At 41.5% G+C, this 24,445-nt stretch overlaps 1 protein-coding gene across 5 annotated transcripts in view; it reads right to left on the bottom strand.

Moving 5' to 3' along the window:
• Window positions 1–24,445, bottom strand: part of kalrna (kalirin RhoGEF kinase a) — a 189,886-nt gene that overhangs the window by 57,390 nt on the left and 108,051 nt on the right. For 4 of the 5 annotated variants that reach the window (XM_039818007.1, XM_039818008.1, XM_039818009.1 and 1 more), the window contains one exon: window positions 612–690. In XM_039818007.1, coding sequence (XP_039673941.1) covers window positions 612–690 — 79 coding nt within the window. Of the gene's footprint in view, window positions 1–611; window positions 691–16,049; window positions 16,277–24,445 lie in introns of those variants that run through there. The other variant, XM_039818011.1, reaches the window with a different exon arrangement.

Here is a 24,445-nt window from a genome sequence, read left to right as displayed (position 1 = left end):
AAAAAGGAGAGAGAAAAAAAACAAATGCATGAACCCAAACTAACCCAAACCACTTCCTTTAAAATTAGCAAGCTTAAAAATGTCCTACGACATGGTGCTCTCTTCACTTCTGTGTCTGTAGCTATGGAGGAGGAGAGTGTGTGTGTGTGTGTGTGTGGGGGGCCTTGACCAACTGCCACTTTGCTCATTCGAAAGCCATGATGTCTCTCTCTCTCTGTGCCTTTTTTTTTTTCTCTCTCTCATGGGTGGGTCAAATTCTCTGGGCGGGCAAAGCAGAGAAAGGGGAGGTAACCTTGCTCCTTATGACCTCATAAGGAGAAGATTTCAGATCGGCCCATCTGAGCTTTCATTTTCTCAAAGGCAGAGCAGGATACCCAGGGCTCGGTTTACACCTATCACCATTTCTAGCCACTGGGGGACCACAGGCAGGCTGGGGGAACTCATATTAATGTTAAAAAACCTCAAAGTGAAATTTTCATGCCATGGGACCTTTAAATATAACCCAAATACCTGCAGTATTTGGATTTAACTACTTAACTCGAGGAGCACAGTCGACAAGACCCAGACTAAAACGTGTGAACAGGACAGAGGGACAGACAGGTTTCTCTCACCGGTGCTGACAGACATCTCCGTGCTGCATCCTGCTGTGAAGTCCTGAAGGACCACTGTCAACTCACAACCACCAGAGAGCTGCAAACAGGGGGGGGAGAGAGAGAGAGAGAGAGAGAGGAGACTTTTGATTAGACTTCAAATCTCAAAACATTACTAGGAAAACAAGTTCTTTGTTTAGATGTGTGAGGTAATATATTTAAAAGGCAAAACATGTGTCAATGCATTCTGAATGAAGTATTGTGGTGACGTCCCAGCCTACAAATAGTATCCTACAGACTAAAAAGCTTTAGTCTGTCTTTAATCTTTTATGTTTTTATATTTTTCAATTAAAATAAGAATAATGATACAAAAGTGATCATTTCCTCCAATATCGTGAATCATATCAAAATTTCAGTCAACACAATCGCAATTCGTTTGTTAACCTACATTTTTGCCTCAAATAACCTGCTGTGAATCCACTTGATGGTAGTGCAATAGAACACTTAATCCCTCAGTGTTCGCACAATAAACTGTATTATTTCAATATTCACATTTCCGCAGAAAATATAGAAATTTTAAATTCTCTGCAGGCTGAAGGAACAGGATGAACCGGAAGCAGGAGGACATTACCTCTCTTTGGTTTTATAAAAAACACTGAACCTGACAAACAGAGACCGAGATGAGCTGAACATTAGAGCAAAAAGTTGTAAGAGTGTGAAAAAAAAAAAAAAAAATAAAATATATATATATATATATATATATATATATATATATATATATATATATATATATATATATATATATATCCTCAATTTGTCCTGAAATCAACTAAAAGGACAAATGACTGCTGTGTCTTTGTTACCACAAACATTTCTACGCAATGGAAACCTGAAGCACTTCCTGACCTTTAGGACTCATCTGTAGGATCAGTGGGACTGCTGTCAGGACAGGGATTCATTCAGCAGTAGTATTATACAATCCATATAAGGCTTGATCCAGTTCTGATGCTATATACCAGACAATCAAACATGTTCTGTCAACACACCGGAGCAACTGTGGGTAAAACTCAATGTATCTTTGAGCAACATTTTGCAGTTGCAGCATGCCTTTATAAAGCCCCTGTACATGGTGTTTGGTGTTTTAAGCCCCCAACGTCGTCATTAGAATTAGGCAATGGTTAGGGTTCCTCGATAATATTCTGTTGTTGCGTGACTTTGGTGGTTTTTTGTGATTAACAATAGTCATTTTTGACATACAGTTCGCAACATGAACACCCCCCCCCCAGCCCCCTTATCATCACCACCCACCCAGACAAAAATAAAGAAAAGAGGACACAGTAACTACAATATTTAAGACCATTCAACAAAATAGTAACAAAATAGACAATAAACCAAATAAACATATGTATAAATGACAACACTATAAGCCCATCGTACACGTCTCAGACGTCATGCGAGTTAAATCCCGTTCCACGGATTATTGATCGCACTGAGCTAGATAACGTGATCTCCGAGAAATCATCTCGAGCTGCAGTTGTAAATACTATCAGCTGGACAATTTTCGAAGTTAACGATTGACAGAAGGTGAAACACAACATAATATGCAACCCACAGTTTTAGCCATAAAGTAGTCGACAACCCATGCCGTGGACTGGACTAATGGCTTAACAGACCTGTTATACAAGGAGCAAATTCACACACACACACACACACACACACACACACACACACACACACACACACACACACACACACACACACACACGATAGTGATATGGTTGACGTCATACTGCTGAGGCGTGTTGACCTTTACTCCCATTAAATTGTTCAGAGACGCAAGCGGCCACTAATCCAGAGAAGAAAAATAAAATAAAAAATAAAAAGAATACGCCATATTCAGGGCTAGGACAATGTGGTGGCAGATGCCCGGTCGCGTGCACCAATGTCATAATGTTTGTTAGAACTGCCTATCATTTTCATGGTTCATGAGCCATTAAAGTGCTTCCTTGGATTTATGGCCACTGGGCTGTGTAGATAATGCGCTGAACTGGATGGGTGTTCGAGATAATACCGACGTGGTCAGGTGTTCAATATTTAATGCGATTTATTGTATCTAACAGTTTTGTTCGTTTTTTTCTAGGTCGTGGCGGAACCTTGCTCTTGAGGAGGGGGGTGTGACAGCTCCTAGGCCTCAAGACCTATTAAGTCCCTTTGGTTGCTGGGATCTGGGGATTGGCTAATGAGGACTGATGATTGACACCTGGATGAACTGACGTCCATGAACAGGAGTGCCTGGGCAGTCGCTCTTCCTCTCTCCCTCCTCAAGGTTGCTTGGTTTGTTTGGACTTTGGGTTGAGTTACTTTTGCGTTCCAACATTGCTACACCTACACACATCCATACACTACACACATTACTGATTAACTGATAAACACGTTTACCTTTGTTTATTTAAATACATTTGATTTTATTGAGGAAACGTGTGTTCTCCACATTTTGTCATACCTTTGAGCCAGGTCATGTCTCTGAACAGCACACAAAAGATGTATACGTCACCAATGGCACACAAGATTAAAAAAGGTAACAGCACAAATTCAGCGGATTGAAATGAAAAGTTGGAGCTGGGCGATACGGAGAAAATCAAGTAGCGCGATATTCTTGACCAAATACCTCGATGCCGATATGGCGACGACATTGTAGGCTTGACAACTGGTGCATTCATGAAATATTTTCACAATGAAATTTTTGATAAATAATCATCAATAATATGGATATAATGACAAAGTGGCTAAAGGCAAATAATAAAACAGCTAGTAAGTCTGGTAAGTTGAGAAAATAACATCACTTCACCGTATAGCAGCCTTCAAAACCAGGAAAAGACAACACATGCCATACTACGATACCCAAAATCTAAGGCGATATCTAGTTACATTTAATATCGATTTAATATCTATGAAAAGTTGCAGGATAAGAAAAGGTGTGTTTAAAACAAACAAGTTCACCGATAAAGCTTCCTGTACTGAACTGACCTGGACACCTGTGTACTGTAGAAACACACTGTCAGCAGCTGTGTACCGCACTGTGGAGTGTATCAACTAGCCAAGCCAGACATAACAGCGCATCACATGGATCTATTTTGTTGTTGGGTCCTGTCTGACCTCTCGCTCACCTACAGGCGGCAGTCACGCCGGGGGGCAACCCAACCAAACTGAGCTTATGTTGTTCACATCAACAATCCCAATATAAATAAATGACATCAAATAGATTCAGTCAGTCGTACTAGTTGCAATTGTGAATGAACACAATTCCCAGATTTCTCTGACACTGCAGCCAGGGAGAGGGATCAGTTGCTCTTCCTGAGTTTATTCCCGTTTTTTTTTTTTTTTACCTTATCTGAATCGAGGGTCTTAGGACAGAGGGTGTCATAAGCTGTACAGATTGTAAAGCCCCCCCCCCCGATTTGTGATATTGGGCTAAATAAATAAAATTGACTGGACTAAACACTATATGCAAAAGATAAAATCGGTTACACTTTACTTGAAGGTATCTACATAAGAGGGACATGACACTGTCATGAACGTGTCATAAACATAAACAAGTCATTAACTTTTATGACATAACGCTTTTTTTAGTAAGTGTCATTCGGTTTTTGTCATGACAAGTTATGGTTAGGGTTAGGGTTCATGTGTCATGACTGTGTCATGTGTTCATGACACTGTCATGTCACTCTTATGTAGTAAAGAGTTACCAATGAATCTATGTGTACTGTAAAGACATTAAAGTGGCGCCAGGATATAAATGCCCTCTCTTCCTACATCTACCTAGTCAGCACTACTCTCAAATGTCTTGGAAAATGTCAGGGGGAGTGTGTGTGTGTGTGTGTGTGTGTGTGTGTGTGTGTGTGTGTGTGTGTGTGTGTGTGTGTGTGTGTAAGCAGGCACTTCTTGCCAGGCTAAAGATCTCCTAGCAACGAGGACCCCTGTTTCTATAAAAGGTGCAGGTGAGTTTATACCTGACAGATGGCCACGCACACACACGCAGCGCCAAAAGGCCCTGCAGCCCCCACGCAGGTGTTGTCACTTATTCTGGCTAATTAGACCTCTGCTCAGGTTGAAGGTGGAGCTATACTGGGTATTGGGACGTCAACAAACTTCATGTACTAACAAGAATTTAATTTGCTCCATTTAGCAGCAGGTGGGTGAGTTGCTGTGGGAATCTTTAAATCTCTCCACAGCTTTTACATGTAAAGCTTGATTTATAATTCTAAGTAAAATTTAAGCCGTGGCTACTCCGTAGCCTGACGTGCACCTCTCGAAAAATTTAACTAAACGTCGCGGCGACGCATGTCGCTCGGCCGTGACTTCAGCCCCCAGCTCATTTCCTGGTTCTCCTTCTCCGTAAACGACATGAAATCAAGGAGAGGGTGAACTTTTCCTGCTACAGATTTCCCACCGTGGTCAGAAAGCACAGGGGAGACTTTGTTTCTCTCACTATGACTCTAGAGTCCCTACCCGCTCCGAAGCTAATCGCCTTCACTCTCTCACTGTCTCCCTCGCTCTACCACACACATACATCCCAGCTCTATGCACAAGTACAAACATCAGGCCACTTGCGTAGGCTACGGTGAAAGTTCTGCGTGGAGCCTCCGCAGAACCATAAATCACACTTTACACCTTCACTGTCAGTTGTCATTCAGGCAAAACTAAACAGAAACACCTGCGTAGTTAATGAGGAGGTAACTACAGGCTCACTACATGTCAACAACATTTGGCATCCCTGTTTAGATTTAAAAGGCCTTGAACACCCATACAGGTGTTTATAGTTTATGTGGCTGATTGGACCTTTTCCAGGACTGTGTGGGTGTGGTTAGACTGAGTGATTGACACCTTCCTAGGTTCACTGAGATGCTGCGTTCACAGACATCGGAAAACCATTTTCCCCGAGAGAAAACGTCACCATTCCTGTGGGAATCAGAGGTGGGAAACTCGGGCTTAAAACTGTTTATTGTGGACAAACGCCTCTGCCAAGAAACCTACACAGACATAACATGTTTCAAATTATTCATAAATAGGCCCATGTATTAAAAAACACCTTATCCGTGTCCTTTCCCGTTCGTTGTCCTGCAGTTTGTATGCTCGTATTAGAAATCAGCAGCAAATCTTTTGTTATTGTGGCCTCCATATTTTCACACACCTGATGCTCTAGGTTACAGCCAACCGTTGGTGGCAGTCATGCAACAAGTTGTTATGCCAAACGCCAATATAACAGAAGAAGAAGAACACGCCATGTGAACACGACCATGTGAACGCTGCCAGTCGGAAAAACAACGTAACCACGGGGGCGGTCCCCCGCATTAGTGTTGTTGCACCTGTTAGGGCAGGACAAATTAATCCTCCTTATTGGTAGCAAGAATTTCTGACCTAATAAGACCCATCTAAGCTCCGGCCCACCTTCAACCTGAGCAGAGTCTAATCTGCCAGAATAACTGAAACCCCCTGTGGGGCTGTTCAGAGGCTTTAAAACTGCTGTTTGATAACAAGGTCACCCAATGGTAGCAAATGTGCAAGATCAATGGGAGGCCGACAACTGTATCGTTTACTCTCCATCCACGGACGGACTATAAAACAATGGGCCCCGGGTCCCCAGACATGTAAGAGGCCCCCCAACCGGTCTACATAGGAACAAGACACCCAAATGTAAAAGGGTCTCAAAGAGTCGTTTGTAGTCGTTTTGTGTACGTTTGTGGTCATTTTACATATCTTTGTGGTAGTTTTTAAAAAAAAATTCAGCACCATTTTGTGAGTCAAAATCTATAATTTGTAAAATGTGAAAGCATGGCTGATCAGTGGAAACTAGCCATCATTCTGGGCACCAGAATCTTATGAAAATATTTGATTTCTAAACTGGCTGGATTTGCTGAAGCCAAGGTTTATCCATCTGAATTTAGTGTTTCAAAAACAGGAAATGTGTTTGGAAATACAGAGAAGCATTAAGTCGTAGGGTGTTTTTTGTGTGTGTGTCTTTTAATGAAAATAAGTGCGTTTGAAGGGTCTTGTGCCCTACTGCTATCTGTAATATGCTTTTTTCTGCTCACTGCGGCAGCGTGTGATGGTCACATGTTCGAGCAGAGGAAGACAAACACACTTTACCTCCGTCAACAGCAGAATGAATGGAACCTGTTGAGATAAGGAAATTTACGCTTGTGAGTTATTATCTAGTGAATGACGAACTGAGGAGTTTCTCTTGCTAGCATCGGATGGATCTGCTTAAACGTCCAGCGGCCTCAATTTATCAGTAGTTGAGTGACCGAAGGAACGGCGGGGTTATTCAAAAATGTCTGACGGCTTTAACTGGTTGGACTTTGGTCGCACTCATTAATGCAGCGTGAGGTCACAACTGAAGAGGTTTTCCAAGAACTTCTAGTCTATATTTTTAATGGGGCCTTTGTGTCCAGAAAGACTCATTAGCCTTATTCAGGCTTGCGCTGACGGAGCGCCAAACACGACTGCTGAGTGACACATTGAGATTACTGAAACCGTGGATTTCTTCTGCTGTTCTTTCGGGGAAAAACAACCTTTCATGGGCATGCCGCCAATCCCTTTAAAACAAGCATAAGTTCCAAAAGCGTGTTGATAAAGTATATTAAAACATGCTTTAAATTGCAATACAATGAGACTAAAAGACAGTACAAAGAAATACGAAAAACAAAATATATAAGGAAAAGATGACGATACATACTGGCCTGTTAAGTGATCTATAGAAATTACCAAATATTTTGAAAACCTGCCATTTTTCATAGTCCTATCACTTCTGACTCACGCACACTGAAATGTTTGCCAGGGAGTGAAAACTGCTAACATAAACCAGAGTGACAGTGCATGCTTATGTGGGGGAGAAAAAAAAATATTTTGATAGTGATAGTCGGAGGACCACCAACCCTGTCTCCAAGGAATTACTCTCATATGCAACTGATTTGCAAAACTTTCACATTCACCGGCAACATTTTGTTCCAGTGCAAGAAATAAGTGCCATATTTTTATGCCCCAGCGCCTGACTTCTACACTGAAGGACTATCTTGTACCTTAAGTCAGATTTGACTTTTTCAATATTCAGAGAAGACCAAGCTCCTTTTCTAAAACTTAAACAAGTGTTTTGAGTTACCCAAACACGATTATGAAACACGTTAATCGTGCTTTACTTGCCAGAAGGGAATATTGTGGGGAAAACCAATGGACGACCGTGAAAACCGTGGACATTTTTGTGGAGGAAATTAAGAAACATAATCCAGACGGATTTAGCTCATGCCAAAGAGTTATACATAAACATATGTCTGTGTGCAGTGTGACATTTCTATCATGCTTTTCTGTTTAAGTTCCTAATACAGTGAATTTAGCCAAATAACTATTTTCTTATGACTACAGATAGAGATGTTACAGAGACTTAGTCACAGCTACAACTAAAAGAGCTAGCAGCATTGAAGATGTTGAACAATGTCTGTTACCATTATTTTCATTTGAACAATGTCTGAACTTTAACGATCAAGCACGGTTTGCTTGTCAAATTTACTGACTAATTTTTTTTTATTTTACTGCTTATCCATAAGAAATGACATTCAGCAGATGTATAAAAGTATTACTATAAGGCCCTGTTTACACGAATAACACTCGCGGGTGAAAACGACAAAATATATTTATGTGCCTTTCGTTTAGACGGTGACGGCATTTTGGGGGCTTAAAAACGCAAAAAAGTGAAACCAACCTCCAGAGTGGAAATGTTGAAAACGCTCCACCGTCGCGTTCCCTTCTAAAGGGTAAAAACATACTGTGCAAGTGTGTGTGAGCCACATGTGTATGTGTCGCGCTCTGTCTGTCTGTCTGTCTGTCTGTCTGTCTGTCTGTCTGTCTGTCTTGTTGTTCACTTCGCGCTACTAGAGAGAGAAGTAGAAGGAAGGTTCTATGCAGGCGCGCGGACTTGGTGGTGTTGTGTGGCAGTGCTTCACACTACCACCTAGCCGCCTGGTGTGCATACTACATCGAATTTCACACACTTTTGCGTCACCATATGCACGCAGATTCCCCCCCCAAAACGCTCATCTAAACGCGGAATAAAATGTGAGAACGCAACGCCACTTTTGCGTTTTCTCTTCAGATAGTTTCCGTCTAAACATAGCCTAAGATTTTAAGCCCGAGAAAAGAATTATTTACAAACTGACGTTACCTGAATTTAAAAAAAACATTGTTGTAAAGAATGTTTGTACAAAAATAACATACAAAATTATAAAATACTTATTGCATTTAGAGCTCTTATGCTATTAAACTAAAAATACAAAATAAAGTAAATTGAAATATTACCTCCACAAACTATTTATTTATAACTATGTGCACGACTCTGGTAATACAGTGCCTTGCGAAAGTATTCGGCCCCCTTGAACTTTTCGACCTTTTGCCACATTTCAGGCCTCAAACATAAAGATATAAAACTGTATTTTTTTGTGAAGAATCAACAACAAGTGGGACACAATCATGAAGTGGAACGAAATTTATTGGATATTTCAAACCTTTTAAACAAATAAAAAACTGAAATATTGGGCGTGCAAAATTATTCAGCCCCCTTAAGTTAATACTTTGTAGCACCACCTTTTGCTGCGATTACAGCTGTAAGTCGCTGGGGTATGTCTCTATCAGTTTTGCACATCGGAGACTGACATTTTTGCCCATTCCTCCTTGCATAACAGGCGCGAGCTCAGTGAGGTTGGATGGAGAGCGTTTGTGAACAGCAGTTTTCAGTTCTTTCCACAGATTCTCGATTGGATTCAGGTCTGGACTTTGACTTGGCCATTCTAACACCTGGATATGTTTATTTGTGAACCATTCCATTGTAGATTTTGCTTTATGTTTTGGATCATTGTCTTGTTGGAAGACAAATCTCCGTCCCAGTCTCAGGTCTTTGCAGACTCCATCAGGTTTTCTTCCAGAATGGTCCTGTATTTGGCTCAATCCATCTTCCCATCAATTTTAACCATCTTCCCTGTCCCTGCTGAAGAAAAGCAGGCCCAAACCATGATGCTGCCACCACCATGTTTGACAGTGGGGATGGTGTGTTCAGGGTGATGAGCTGTGTTGCTTTTACGCCAAACATAACGTTTTGCATTGTTGCCAAAAAGTTCGATTTTGGTTTCATCTGACCAGAGCACCTTCTTCCACATGTTTGGTGTGCCTCCCAGGTGGCTTTTGGCAAACTTTAAACGACACTTTTAATGGATATCTTTAAGAAATGGCTTTCTTCTTGCCACTCTTCCATAAAGGCCAGATTTGTGCAGTATACGACTGATTGTTGTCCTATGGACAGAGTCTCCCACCTCAGCTGTAGATCTCTGCAGTTCATCCAGAGTGATCATGGGCCTCTTGGCTGCATCTCTGATCAGTCTTCTCATTGTATGAGCTGAAAGTTTAGAGGGACGGCTGGGTCTTCGTAGATTTGTAGTGGTCTGATACTCCTTCCATTTCAATATTATCGCTTGCACAGTGCTCCTTGGGATGTTTAAAGCTTGGGAAATCTTTTGTATCCAAATCCGGCTTTAAACTTCTCCACAACAGTATCTCGGACCTGCCTGGTGTGTTCCTTGTTCTTCATGATGCTCTCTGCGCTTTACACGGACCTCTGAGACTATCACAGAGCAGGTGCATTTATAACGGAGACTTGATTACACACAGCTGGATTCTATTTATCATCATTAGTCATTTAGGTCAACATTGGATCATTCAGAGATCCTCACTGAACTTCTGGAGAGAGTTTGCTGCACTGAAAGTAAAGGGGCTGAATAATTTTGCACGCCCACATTTTCAGTTTTTTATTTGTTAAAAAAGTTTGAAATAGCCAATGAATTTCGTTCCACTTTATATATGGGACCCACTTGTTGTTGATTCTTCACAAAAAATTACAGTTTTATATCTTTATGTTTGAGGCCTGAAATGTGGCAAAAGGTCGAAACGTTCAAGGGGGCCGAATACTTTCGCAAGGCACTGTACCTCCTCATAACACATCTCGATCTCTGCCCAGTGTAAAAAGCTACTTGGACGTCTTTCCATTTGTTGGATCCACTATATGTGCCATTCAATGTGTCGCTGCAGAACTAGAGCTATTGCTCAATGTTGTCGTCACTATCAACAACCTCTACCAGCAGCACCACAGATCATGGAAATACAAGTAGTATTATGTTTACAGAGAAAGTACAGCCAGTGACTGTGTCTGTGCAGCAACAGTGTAATGTAATGCACAAGCATGAGTGTACACATGAAGATGCTCATTATGTGACAGTGTTACATTCTGGTTATGTGTTTGATGCAGTGCAGGTTATGATGAGTTTAACAGTAAGAACTAGAAACAAGTGGCGTTTGTTCGCATGATCAGCATCGCGTCACAGAAACCAGTCGAAGCAGCCCAGCATCATACTGGCTGCAAATACAGTGGCAAAAGGAAAGAATAAAGAGTAAAAAGGTTCTGCTGTAAGACATTATGCTTGAGCCACAGTGTCTGAGCCACAACCAGTGTGACCAATAAGTCTGTCTGCTGCTCTACAATGCAGCAAAAAAACACAACAGAAAAAAAAGCTAAGAAACTGCACAGATACTTTAGAAACCACTCAAAATACACAATTGAACAACAGCAACACTGGTTCCTATATACCTGTGTATATGCTTTAAAACATGGAGGTCCACTGCTCTGCTGTTACAATGTACTCCCAATGGCAACCAAGAGTTATTATCAGAAACTCTATAGAAAAGCTATACAGACGTCTTAAATTCCTGTGGCATAGCCTACTTCTGCTAATGTTCCTCTGTATCTGCTAGATGTTCAAATAGGCAACACTTTAGCCTTGATACCTCTAGGAGACAGCGATGATAGCCTCGATACCTCTATGAGACAGCGATGATAGCCTCGATACCTCTATGAGACAGCGATGATAGCCTCGATACCTCTATGAGACAGCGATGATAGCCTCGATACCTCTATGAGAGAGCGGTGATAGCCTTGATACCTCTATGAGACAGCGGTGATAGTCTTGATACCTCTATGAGACCGCGATAATAGCCTTGATACCTCTATGAGACAGCGATGAGAGCCTTGATACCTCTATGAGAGAGCGGTGATAGCCTTGATACCTCTATGAGACAGCGATGAGAGCCTTGATACCTCTATGAGACAGCGGTGATAGCCTTGATACCTCTATGAGAGAGCGGTGATAGCCTTGATACCTCTATGAGACAGCGGTGATAGCCTTGATACCTCTATGAGACCGCGATAATAGCCTTGATACCTCTATGAGACAGCGGTGATAGCCTTGATACCTCTATGAGACAGCGATGAGAGCCTTGATACCTCTATGAGACAGCGGTGATAGCCTTGATACCTCTATGAGACCGCGATAATAGCCTTGATACCTCTATGAGACAGCGATGAGAGCCTTGATACCTCTATGAGACAGCGATGAGAGCCTTGATACCTCTATGAGACAGCGGTGAGAGCCTTGATACCTCTATGAGACAGCGATGAGAGCCTTGATACCTCTATGAGACAGCGATGAGAGCCTTGATACCTCTATGAGACAGCGGTGATAGCCTTGATACCTCTATGAGACAGCGGTGATAGCCTTGATACCTCTATGAGACCGCGATGAGAGCCTTGATACCTCTATGAGACAGCGATGAGAGCCTTGATACCTCTATGAGACAGCGATAATAGCCTTGATACCTCTATGAGACAGCGATGAGAGCCTTGATACCTCTATGAGACAGCGATGAGAGCCTTGATACCTCTATGAGACAGCGGTGATAGCCTTGATACCTCTATGAGACAGCGGTGATAGCCTTGATACCTCTATGAGACAGCGGTGATAGCCTTGATACCTCTATGAGACAGCGGTGAGAGCCTTGATACCTCTATGAGACAGCGATGAGAGCCTTGATACCTCTATGAGACAGCGGTGATAGCCTTGATACCTCTATGAGACAGCGGTGATAGCCTTGATACCTCTATGAGACAGCGGTGAGACAGCGGTGATAGCCTTGATACCTCTATGAGACAGCGGTGATAGCCTTGATACCTCTATGAGACAGCGATGAGAGCCTTGATACCTCTATGAGACAGCGGTGATAGCCTTGATACCTCTATGAGACAGCGGTGAGACAGCGGTGATAGCCTTGATACCTCTATGAGACAGCGGTGATAGCCTTGATACCTCTATGAGACAGCGATGAGAGCCTTGATACCTCTATGAGACAGCGGTGATAGCCTTGATACCTCTATGAGACAGCGGTGATAACCTTGATACCTCTATGAGACAGCGGTGATAGCCTTGATACCTCTATGAGACCGCGATAATAGCCTTGATACCTCTATACCTTTCCAACCAGTAATGTATATTCAGTCCTACATGAGTAGTATGTTGTATTGGTCCTGGCTCACATAAAAACACAAGTTTATACTCCAACTGAAGGCGGTGGCTAAAAAAAATTGTTTGTCCTCTGACCTACAGGTCTGTGGTAGAGCTATGAGGGCTGCCAAGCTGTCAACCGCTGGAACCATGCTTTAAATTAAGACCAAAAGACTAAACCACAGCTTGCTCATTGCACCAAGAAACGTCACAGAAAAGACATTGCACATGATGTCACAGAACGGACATATATGACAAGATGTTCCAGAACTGGCTGGAACCTCGGTATGTCAACAAAAGATCACAGGGCTGACATATCATTTGGTAAAGGAAAAGGTCACGAAACCATGGTCTCGAATGTCAAATTCACAAACTTTGTATGCCCAAACATTCGCACTGACCTTTTGCTACTTCCACTTATGCTAATTAGAGCGGGCAGTCATTACTGACACAACTACCTCTATGAGACAGCGACAGCCTTGATACCTATATGAGACAGCGATAGCCTATGTGATGGCTGTGTAACTATTTTGATGTTTTATGTCTTCTGGAAGGCAAACAACTCTAATTGCACAACTCTAAATAACCAACTTTATAGGTAAGAACAATGACAAAAACAACTCTCAGAAATGTCGATGTTGGATAATGTTGAACAATTTCCTCTTCCATTGCAGGTACACCATTGAGGAACTTGCAATCAAGCAGAAACTAGAAACTCTAAAACTACTGTAACACTAACTTTGTTTTGCAAATTCAGTTAATCTGCCCACAGTTGGATTTCTCCAGAGCATATAATGCATTCTCAAAACAATTAATGTGCAGGCTCAACAAAGACATATGGAATGCCGTTTTATTCAATATTAAATAAGTGAATAAATACGTAAATAAATGAATAAATACACAAATAAATAAATATGCCTTTGAAATACATCATGAAATAAATGAGGCAATACATAAATAATTAAATAAATGTAAATATTCAAATGAAAATGTATCAATTAGTTGAATAAATATATTAAAAGGTTTTACTTTTAATTATTTCATGGTACTTTTATTTCATAAATCCACATTTATTTATTTCCATGGACTTTTATTTCCTAATGCCACATTTATTGGTTTCCCTCTCTATTTTCAGTTCTTATATGCAAATCAGGGGGTGTGGCTATCTCTCACATTCAGAACAGAGCCGTACTCAGGTACCAAGCGCACAGTCACATATTTTGGGGTAACTGAACCACCAACTAGCGCTGACCTGATGGAGCAACATGACCAGCAGCTCGCGGGGCTCTGTACCTAGCCCACAGTGACCTATTCTGGGGTAACTGAACCACCAACTAGCTCTGACCTGACGGAGCACCACAACCGGCAGCTTGCGGTGCTCTGTACCCACTGCGGGTTGACACAACATTAGCTGAGGCGTTGTTAAGTGAGCTAGCGGGCAAATGACTACTCTAATTGACATTAAAACTGAACATTTCCGTTGATGGTGAAGTGAGACAAGGTGAATGGGACTTCTTTGGGACTATTTATGTGGATGTTTCTGTATTTACCGTTTTATTTTATATAACATTGTGTTTACAGGTGTGTTAACTGCAGCGGCTGTGCAAGAAGGAAACGAAATGAATGTGGGCAGAAACGTAAATAGTCCCAAAGAAGTCCCATTCACCTGGTCTCGCTTCAGGAAGTCGTTTAGTTGGTTGTTCAGTTACCCCAGAATAGGTCACTGTGGGCTGGGTACAGAGCCCCGCGAGCTGCCGGTCGTGTTGCTCCGTCAGGTAAGCGCTAGTTGGTGGTTCATTTACCCCAGAATATGTGACTGTGCCCTGGGTACAGAGTACCTCTCTGTTCTGAATGTGAGAGATAGCGACGCCCCCTGATTTGCATATAAGAACTGGAAATAAATAGAGAGGGAAATAAATAAATGTGGATTTATGAAATAAAAGTACCATGAAATAATTAAAAATAAAACCTTTTAATATATTTAACCCATGAATATTTAAATTTAATTATTTATGTATTGCCGCATTTATTTATTTCATTATGTATTTCAAAGGCATATTTATTCATTTTTTCATGTATTTATTTAATATTGAATAAAATTACATTCCATAAAAACAAAGGCATTAAGTCTAACAAAATTCTGAAACATGAGCTCATTTATAGATTATGTCCTCTTTTGAACTGCGATGGCTGCACATAAACACACAGATTCTATTGCAGCGAGTGTAGCGTCTATGTCAAGACTTTCTGTAAGGTTAATACACAAACTTCATGTAACAAGTTTGTCAGTGATGTGGATGGAGACTCTTTTTCCAGTGAGTCTGCTCTGTAACCTGAATCAAACTCGCTTCCATTCAGCCGTCTGGACGCAAGCATTTTATTTATCCTGTTTCTCTGTGGCAGCTAATGGCCTGTTTCCTGTCTGTCTGTCTGGCACACACACCCTGTTTAACCATTAACCTACCCAAGTACACACACATTCCCTCCTGCAGTCCAGCTTTACAACACACTAAGTGAAAGTCAACAGCACGTATGATCTGGATCAGCATCTGAATCAGTGGCCAAACCAACAGTGACCAAAAACCTCAATACACTTTTTTCCGTCCAAACTCTTGACAGCTGCAGGAGGTGGGCTGCACAAAGATTTAGTTTTTTTCAACAAGATTCATTCACAAAGTGGTTTGTTCTCCATAGGAGCATACAAATGTATTGTGACCAAGTCGCTTCTTCTTTAACACTCAAGCACCTTAAATCATGACAGATGTAAATATTTCTACCAGCATCTAGCCAGAGCACAAAATAAAAAAATAAATAAAACCTAATTACACCTTTTATTTCACTATATTCTTGCATCAATTTTACAGCAAAATTCACCAAACTTGTTAAACATTACTGTGTTACTTCCAGACACACACATAGACAAGCAGCCTATTTGTCATTACGACAGTACTGAATGAAAACAGTGCTTCATGTAAAGTCTAGTTTGAGCAGATAGTGTACAGTGTGTAGCCCAGCAGTTTGTACTCACTCTGCTGCTCTCTTTGAACAGTTTAAAGCTCATCCACTTTGGCATGTCGATCTTTCCTCTTCTGTCTCCCTCTCTCTCTGTCGTTCTCTCTGTCCTTGACAACTCCCTCGTTTGTGTCTTTGCCACACACACACACACACACAAACACGCCCTCACACTGTCTCTCCCCCTCTCTCTCTCTTTGAACAAACAGCCATAGCTTTGTATCAGACGGCACTCTTCTTGGGGTGTGTGTGTGTGTGTGTGTGTGTGTGTGTGTGTGAGAGAGAGAGAGAGAGGGAGAGAGAGACACACACACACAGAAGTCATATGACCAGCAGATGGCTACTGTACGGTTTCAGTCTGAACCCGACACTGAATGCATTTGATTCATGAGAACACACACGTTTAAACAATTGCCAGCCAGTTTAAGTGTTGCATCTGTATGCTGGAACACTTTGAAAAGTACATCATTGTATTGTAATATTTAGGTACTTTCAAAAGTAGTTATATATTACTTTTGTTTTTACGTTTACTTGAGTTTGTCTTGACAGTTGCACAGAACCAAGCTATGAAAGAAGTGTGAATAAATTAATTAAAAACGTTTCAGACACATACACTCGATTTGATACATACTGGGACAAAACCAATCAGGGTTGCCAACGTTAGTTCAACATATCCGTCAGGGAGATTCCCTGTTGATGTGGCCTGTATCCAACTGCACAACTCCTTTTAGACACTTTAATGCAGCAATGCCAAATGTCACATGTACAGTAAAATGCTAATTAAGTTCTCCTCGACTTACACACATGCGATATTAAAAACATGTGGAACCAGAAGGGAAATGATTGGATATCGTGCTAAATGGTGGTCTGGCTGTTACCAATTACAGGGTCAGTTCGCACAAAATGCAGGAAAAACCTCTCGAATCTGATGAAGATGCACCTAGCGTCGAAACGTTTGTCCTCTAATGTAGCTCAGCGTGAATTCTGTCAGGGAGACTTCATTAACGTTAACACTGTTCTCTTAAACTGATCAGCTTGTTTACGTTTGTGTAAACCAATCCGAATCGGGCACGTATGTTCAAGCCAATCACTGTATGACAACCATGTTTTAAATCGTTGTCTTTTCATATACACATACACATACACATACATACATACATACATACACACACACACACCTTTTTACGATGGAGTCTAATCTCCAAAGTTTATGTACCTTCTTACTTTGCACTTGTAACTTACAAATAAATGTTTGCGGCTGTGGCTAAGTGGTAGAGAGGTTGCCTGCCAATTGGAAGGTTGGTGGTTCGATCTCTGGCCCTGCAGTTCCATGCCAAAGTGTCCTTGGGCAAGACACTGAACCCCGAGTTGCCCCCGATGCTGCGCCATCGGAGTGTAAATGTGTGGGAGTGTTTACCTGATGAGCAGGTGGCACCTTGTACGGCAGCCTCGGCCACAGTGTATGAATCTGTGTGAATGGTTCCTGTACTATGTTAAAGCACTCCGAGTAGCTAGTCGTTAAGACTAGAAAAGCGCTATATAAAAACAGTCCATTTACATATCTGCAACAAAGTCTCTCCTGATTGAAATAAAGTGTTAACTATAGTCCGAGTGCTCCAGTATACTTTGGACCAAATCTCTGAAGTCTGACGTTTGCCCTACTCTGAGAGCAACGGACATGTTCGGTTTCTTGCCGTGCAGATAGTTTAGTTTACATACGTTTGAGATATGCATCTGTAAGATTTGTGCTGCCAATCAGACCCAATTGAAATGAAGGGAATTTCAATTCTGGTGCCACAGATCCAAAATCGTTTTGTTCAAACCAGAGTAAAGCGTCGACAGCCTTGCCAGAAGCTCTGTGTTGCCGTTACTTGTGCACAGCAGTGCTTTGAGCTACGTGCTAATGCCAGCATGCTAACATGCTCACAATGACAATGCTAACATGCTGATGTTCAGCATTAATCTTTATCAGGGTTCATCCTGAGGGCGACATGATAGTACTAAATTTCATGGCAGTCCATCCAAAAGTTGTAGAGATTTTTGACTCAAATGTCCACCTCATGGTGGCGCTAGAGGAAAAGTCAGGGTATCCCCAAAGTCACTATGGATTCATCCTGTGGGAGACACTTGATATTTCTGCCAAATGTAATGGCAATTCAGCCAAGAGTTATTGAGTTATTTTTGTCTGGACTAAAGTGGCAGACCGACCGCCAAACCAACAGACAATGCTAAATACCAGCAAAAAAATTATTTGTTTTTGATCTAATTTGGGTCCACTGGGCTTTAAACTTCTGGGCAGAAATCATTACTCTGGATGACTCAGCCTGATAGACTAAAGCCAGGCGTCAATTCATTCAAGGCGCAGGGATAAAAATGGATTTAGAGGCTGCGGAGCTCCTTTCCAACCAGTAATGCATATGCAGTCCTACATGAGTACTAAGTTGAATTGGTCCTGGCTCACAGAAAAACACAAGTTTATTCTCCAACTGAAGGCTAAAAAAAAGTGTTTGTCCTCTGACCTACAGGGCTGTGGTAGAGCCGTGAGGGCTGCCAAGCTGTCAACCACTGGAACCATGCTTTAAATAACATTAAGACCAAAAGACTAAACCACAGCTGGCTCATTGCACCAAGAAACGTCACAGAAAAGACATTCCACGTGACGTCACAGAACGGACATATATGACAAGATGTTCCAGAACTGGCTGGAACCTCGGTATGTCAACAAAAGATCACAGGGCTGACATATCATTTGGTAGGGGAAAAGGTCACGAAACCATGGTCTCTAATGTCAAATTCACAAACTTTGCATGCCCAACCATTCACACTGACCTTTTGCTACTTCCACTTATGCTAATTAGAGCAGGCAGTCATTACTGACACAACTACAAGGGACCACCTGACAGAAAAATACAGGTTGTTTTAAGTGAGGATGTATTTCTGGTGAGACATATCAGTTCTCATTGTTTTAGCTCTGTAAACTTTCAGATTGAATTTGGAGGTCCTCTACAATAATGTTGACTGTAGTAAAAATCAGAGGACTTTGTACAGTATATCAAGGTCTTTAATTCTTACAATTAATGTGAACAATATGGATGTAAACACTGCCGATCACGGTTATAAGATTAAGTCAGCACATTAATCTCTTTAGTGTCATTTCAAATCTAATGTACTGGACTACACAGGTCTCAATTATTATTTATTATTTTAAAGTGCACTATCCAAATACGTAAGGGTAATGATTGCCACAGGATGTAAAAAAAAAAAAAAAAAACTGTCCTATAGTAACAGATGACACTAACAAGAGTTAAAACTCCCGTACGTCTGCACTGGTCTATATAAGCACGGTAACAAGATTGTATTTTTCTGTCAGCTGTAGGAGACAGAGAGAAGGAGAGAGGCAAACAGAAAAAAACCTCTACAAAGAGAGAAAAAAAAAAAGGCATTCGTCATATAAAACTCCTCCAAAAACCACCAGAAACAGTAGCTTCCCACCCTGTCTCGCCACACACACACACACACACACACACACACACACACACACACACACACACACACACACACACACACACACACACACACACACACACACACACACACACACACACACACACACACACACACACACACACACACACACACACACACACACACACACACACACACACCTCTAGACCCAGACAGCAGTGGAACATCTGACTATGCCAATGCTGGGCTGTTATTATAGTGTAAGGGAGAGAGCGGGGGAGAGAGAGACAGAAAAAGCGAGACAGAGGGATATATTTGAAAATTGAGAACGAAGACATGAATTGCAAAAGAGGCAACTAGTTGTGGGTGGGTGTGTGCATCTCGAAAGGAGGAGAGAACGAGTGTGACAGACAAGATAACCGGGCGAGGCAAGGAAAGGTACAAAGATGTTAATGGGAAAAGGGGGCAGTAAGGAGAAAAAAGAAAGCAACATTAACATATTGAACCAGAACCTGTCTTAATTGTTTTTGGCACCTTAGAGCCAACATTCAAATTTTCCGTTTTATCACTCCCATCAAAGCCACCAGACTCCTTTGACGAAAACATTCATTTTACCTCGCAGAACACGGGATGTGCAGTTCGACCGCTGCCTCGATCAGATAGCTTGTTTGTGGTAGACGAGCTAATTCTGTGTTCTGCGAGGTAAAATTACTGGTTTTATCAAAAAGGAGCTTTGGAGAGAGCACGGATGTATACAGCGGTGGAAGAAGTATGCAGATCTTTTACTTAAGTAAAAAGTACTAATACCACACTGTAAAAAATACTGTGTTACAAGTAAAAGTCCTGCATTGAAAATGTTACTTAAATGAAAGTATGCAAGTATCATCAGGGAAATGTATTAAAAGTACTTCATGCACATTTTAGAAACTGGAAATTATCAGAACAGTTCTGTCAATCAAGTGTTTAATGGTCTAATCATTTCAGCTAGACTTCCGCTCTATTGTTGGGTAGTCTAATTTCTAATAAAACATCGTATTTTATAAGCTACGTATATTTTGTGTGCAAAAATCCTAATTTGTAAAGTAACTGACCATTGAGCAGGAATCTGTTTATTGATATCAAAATAAAGTTTTAGTTCACTGCATTATGGTTTGCTCTCTTTAATGCTCTTCCACAGGGAGTTGGGCACACACTATACACTGTTCCTAATTATTATGAAAGGGATATTTGACACTGTTTTTTTAAGTTACTTTACAAATTAGCCTGCTTCTGACTGGGGGCCGAGCCGACCGCCATCTACTGTAGCTAACACACTGACTATGGAGGAGTAGCTCACACAACCACACTTCAAATCAAAATATCTCAACTACATTACATGTTACTGACAGGTTACTGACGCTTTTATCCAAAGCGACTTACAATCGCTATATATCAGAGGTCGCACGCCTCTGGAGCAACTAGAGGTTAAGTGTCTTGCTCAGGGACACATTGGTTGATGTATCGCAGTGGGAATCGAACCCGGATCTCCCACACCAAAGGCATGTGTTATTTCCACTGCGCCATCACCACCAACTATCCCTTAAAGAGTGCCTCAGCGTTAAACAAACATGCCTGATCTGATAATTGGTTCAATAAACACCATATATTGACTTGTCTTAATGTCAAAATACACAAGGAATTGGTATACTTTATGATAATTCATCCCTGGAGGGCCTGCAGAGCCATGGGAACTCAACAACCACCGCCCTTCACATACAAGAGTACTGCCACGCTTCCACTTCCCTTCTGGGGTAAAAAAACAAAGTACAGTAATCTCTCTAACCAGCTTAGGCATCTACGTTTACATCGCTACGTTTTGGTTGTTAAGTGGAGTTTTGAGCCAAAAGCAAACTCCGTGCACACGAGTGTTTTTAGCTCCAGTAGAAGAACTATTCTCCGGTTAAACTACACTGTAAGAAAAGAATCCGTAGAAAAACGCATAATGTCCTGGCAGAAATTTACCAGTACCTTTCCCGTTTACGGACATTCCTGCTAATCCAAAAACAGAACATTTTGTAAATTTACAGTATATCCTCTGTACCTTTTAAACGGACATTTCTGTTAATTAAAAAAAAAATAAAAAAAATAAAAATACGGAAAACATCTGTGAAAAATGAAAAATCATTACAGAAAATTCCTTCATATTAACTGTATTTCTACGGACTTTCCTAACAGTGTAACACGCCCAAACCGCGTATCTCATCGACATTCTCGTATACTGGGCACACACGGGGTAAACAGGAGGCAGCATGTATACTCTGCCCGTTGCTGGTAGTTGCCATGGTAACGTTAGTAAGCTTAGTCTCAGAGAACGAGACGTCATGACCCAATCAGGTGGCGTTGCCAAAGGTCTCCGTTTGCGGCCGTTGAAACTGCAACACAGCCCCGCAGATTCCAAACCAAAACGGGGTCAGAAGTGTTTTCAAATGTCTCAAATGTTTAGGGGCTCTGAAACACCAGAGCAGGGGGAATGGCGCGGTGTACACGTAGCAAAAGATATTCGCTTTTTAAACCAAAACGTAGCAATGTCAATGTAGCCTAAGGCCCTGTCCCATTTCTCCCTCGACAGTAAAGTCCCCTCGATGTAGTAGAAGTACGGGTGAAGATCTTTCCCTATGAAATGGGACACCACTATATGCAAATTGGTTGAAAAAAATGGAAGGGAAGATGGCAATTTATCACAAAAAAAAAAAAACATTGTTTGGGGGGGGGGGAATGGCATCCCTTCACATCCAATGTTAAACAGAGCCCTGTTTAGTACAGATTTTTATAACTTACAGCACAGCCATGTACAGTATGTTTCCAAGTTTCTATTCCGTTGTCACATCACAAAAGAGCCCTCAAACTCATTGTAAAACCTAATTACACACAGTGTAAATGAAAAAGTAAATCTGCATCCAAGAAATCCAGCTCAGTTAAAGCCGCGGTCTGCTGTGTCAGCATATGAAATATGAAACGTATCAAGACAAATTTAGGATTCTTCTTCTTTTTTTTTTTTCTTTTTTTTTTTTCCCCTTCAGAAAAACCGAAGAGGAGGATCCAAGAATAGCTAGCTAGAGTCTTTTAAATCCTAGAAACAATAAACTGGACCATAACAACAGCACACCCACACTCCAAAAGAACTGGAGAAAAAATGCATTATGATGTTTTCATTGGACAGGAAGAGGTGGGGAGAACAACACAGACATGCAATATAAAACCACATAAAGATATGCAGAGTTACAGTAGACCTGTATGTGCATGGTATTAATTAAGTTTATGTATGCATTTACTGTACACACATATAGACGTGACAATACAAGAGTGATATTGATAATGGGAGAGAAAAAAAAAGGGAGAGGAGCAAACAAGTTGACATACAACACACACGCACCGCACTGCTAAAGCCTCTCTGATTAGTGTGTGTGTGTTCATGGTGCTGACATTTAGAGGCAGGGTAGTGTGTAGGCGTGGGGTTGCACGGTGAAAAGGCCGCACTGTGTAACACAACAGTGGGAGGCCATGACAGACATCTGTGTGGGTGGGTGGCTGGATGTATGTGTGTGTGTGTGTGTGTGTGTGTGTGTGTGTGTGTGTGTGTGTATGTGTTAGTAGCAGTGAAAAGGGAGGTACTGTGGCAACACTGGAGACAACAACCAGTTCAAATCAAAATAACTAATACAATTAAGGAATCGGACCCACTAAAACAACTGCCACATCAAACTCCATTCAAAGTCTGTAAATGTAATGATTTGTTGCTTGACTGCTAATTAACCTGCCCTACAAGTAAACAACTGGACTCACTGTGTAATTCAGCAAACATCTGATTATGCAAATCAAATGACAATATACAAGTTATAAATGGTTGTTGCCTGTTGCTCGCTTGCCTTCTTCCAAAAACATGTACTGTATCAGAATGTACTAAAGCAGTGCAAAGCACAGGAGGAGTGCCATGATGGACAAAGGTTGAGAAACCCTGCTCCTAAACAACAATTTCATTTAATAATTGAATCGAGGTGTAGCTCAGGATAAAGGACATGCGAACAAAGGACATGTGCATTACAAAATCTCCTCTACAACAAAAACCAAGGGGGACAGGACTTCTTATCTTTTGTGCACTTAAATTCTGGTGGACTGTAAAAATAAGAGCTTAAAGATGGGCTTACTTGTTTGTGAGAGGGTGGTTGGTAGGCGGCATCGGAACAGCCGCCTGCACACAACCTGAAGAGGTTTTTCATTGCCGACTGCTCCTCTGTTCATATGGTGACATTGCGGGATACTTCAACTACACACATAACCTAACCTTCACAAACACACAATTGTGGTGCTGCACAGTATCTCACTTTGTTGTGTTTCACATGTGCACAAACATCTTTCTGCCACTGGCAAAACGCACAGCCCCTGCTTCTGCCCATTGTAGATGCATGGGAGACCCTGTAGCGCTGACACAGCTGTGGGTCATCAGCTCATCAAGGGCCACAGAGCAATGGCGCGTTCATGCCACCTGGGAATAAACAGGGACTGCCCCCGTCATTACGTTGTTTTGCTGACTGCCAGCGCTCACATGGTCGGGATGCGTGTTCTTCTTCTTCTGTTATATTGGCGTTTGGCATAACAACTTGTTGCATGACTGCCACCAACTGTTGGACGTTGCTCTAGCATCAGGTGTGTGAAAACATGGAGGCCAAAATAACAAAAGATTTGCTGCTGTTTTCTTATACGAGCATCCAAACAGCACATGGACAGGTGTTTGTTATCTGCAGGACAACGAACGGGAAAGGACACGGATAAGGTTTTGTTTTTTTTATACGTGGGCCTATTTATGAATAATTTGAAACATGTTATGTCTGTGTATGTTTCTTGGCAGAGGCGTTTGTCCACAATAAACAGTTTATTGTCATTGAAATATTTTCAGTGAACCAAAGTCGC

Source organism: Perca fluviatilis, chromosome 12 (genome assembly GCF_010015445.1).
Source record: "Perca fluviatilis chromosome 12, GENO_Pfluv_1.0, whole genome shotgun sequence".
Lineage (NCBI taxonomy): Eukaryota > Metazoa > Chordata > Actinopteri > Perciformes > Percidae > Perca > Perca fluviatilis.
This window is presented reverse-complemented; position numbering and strand designations above follow the sequence as displayed.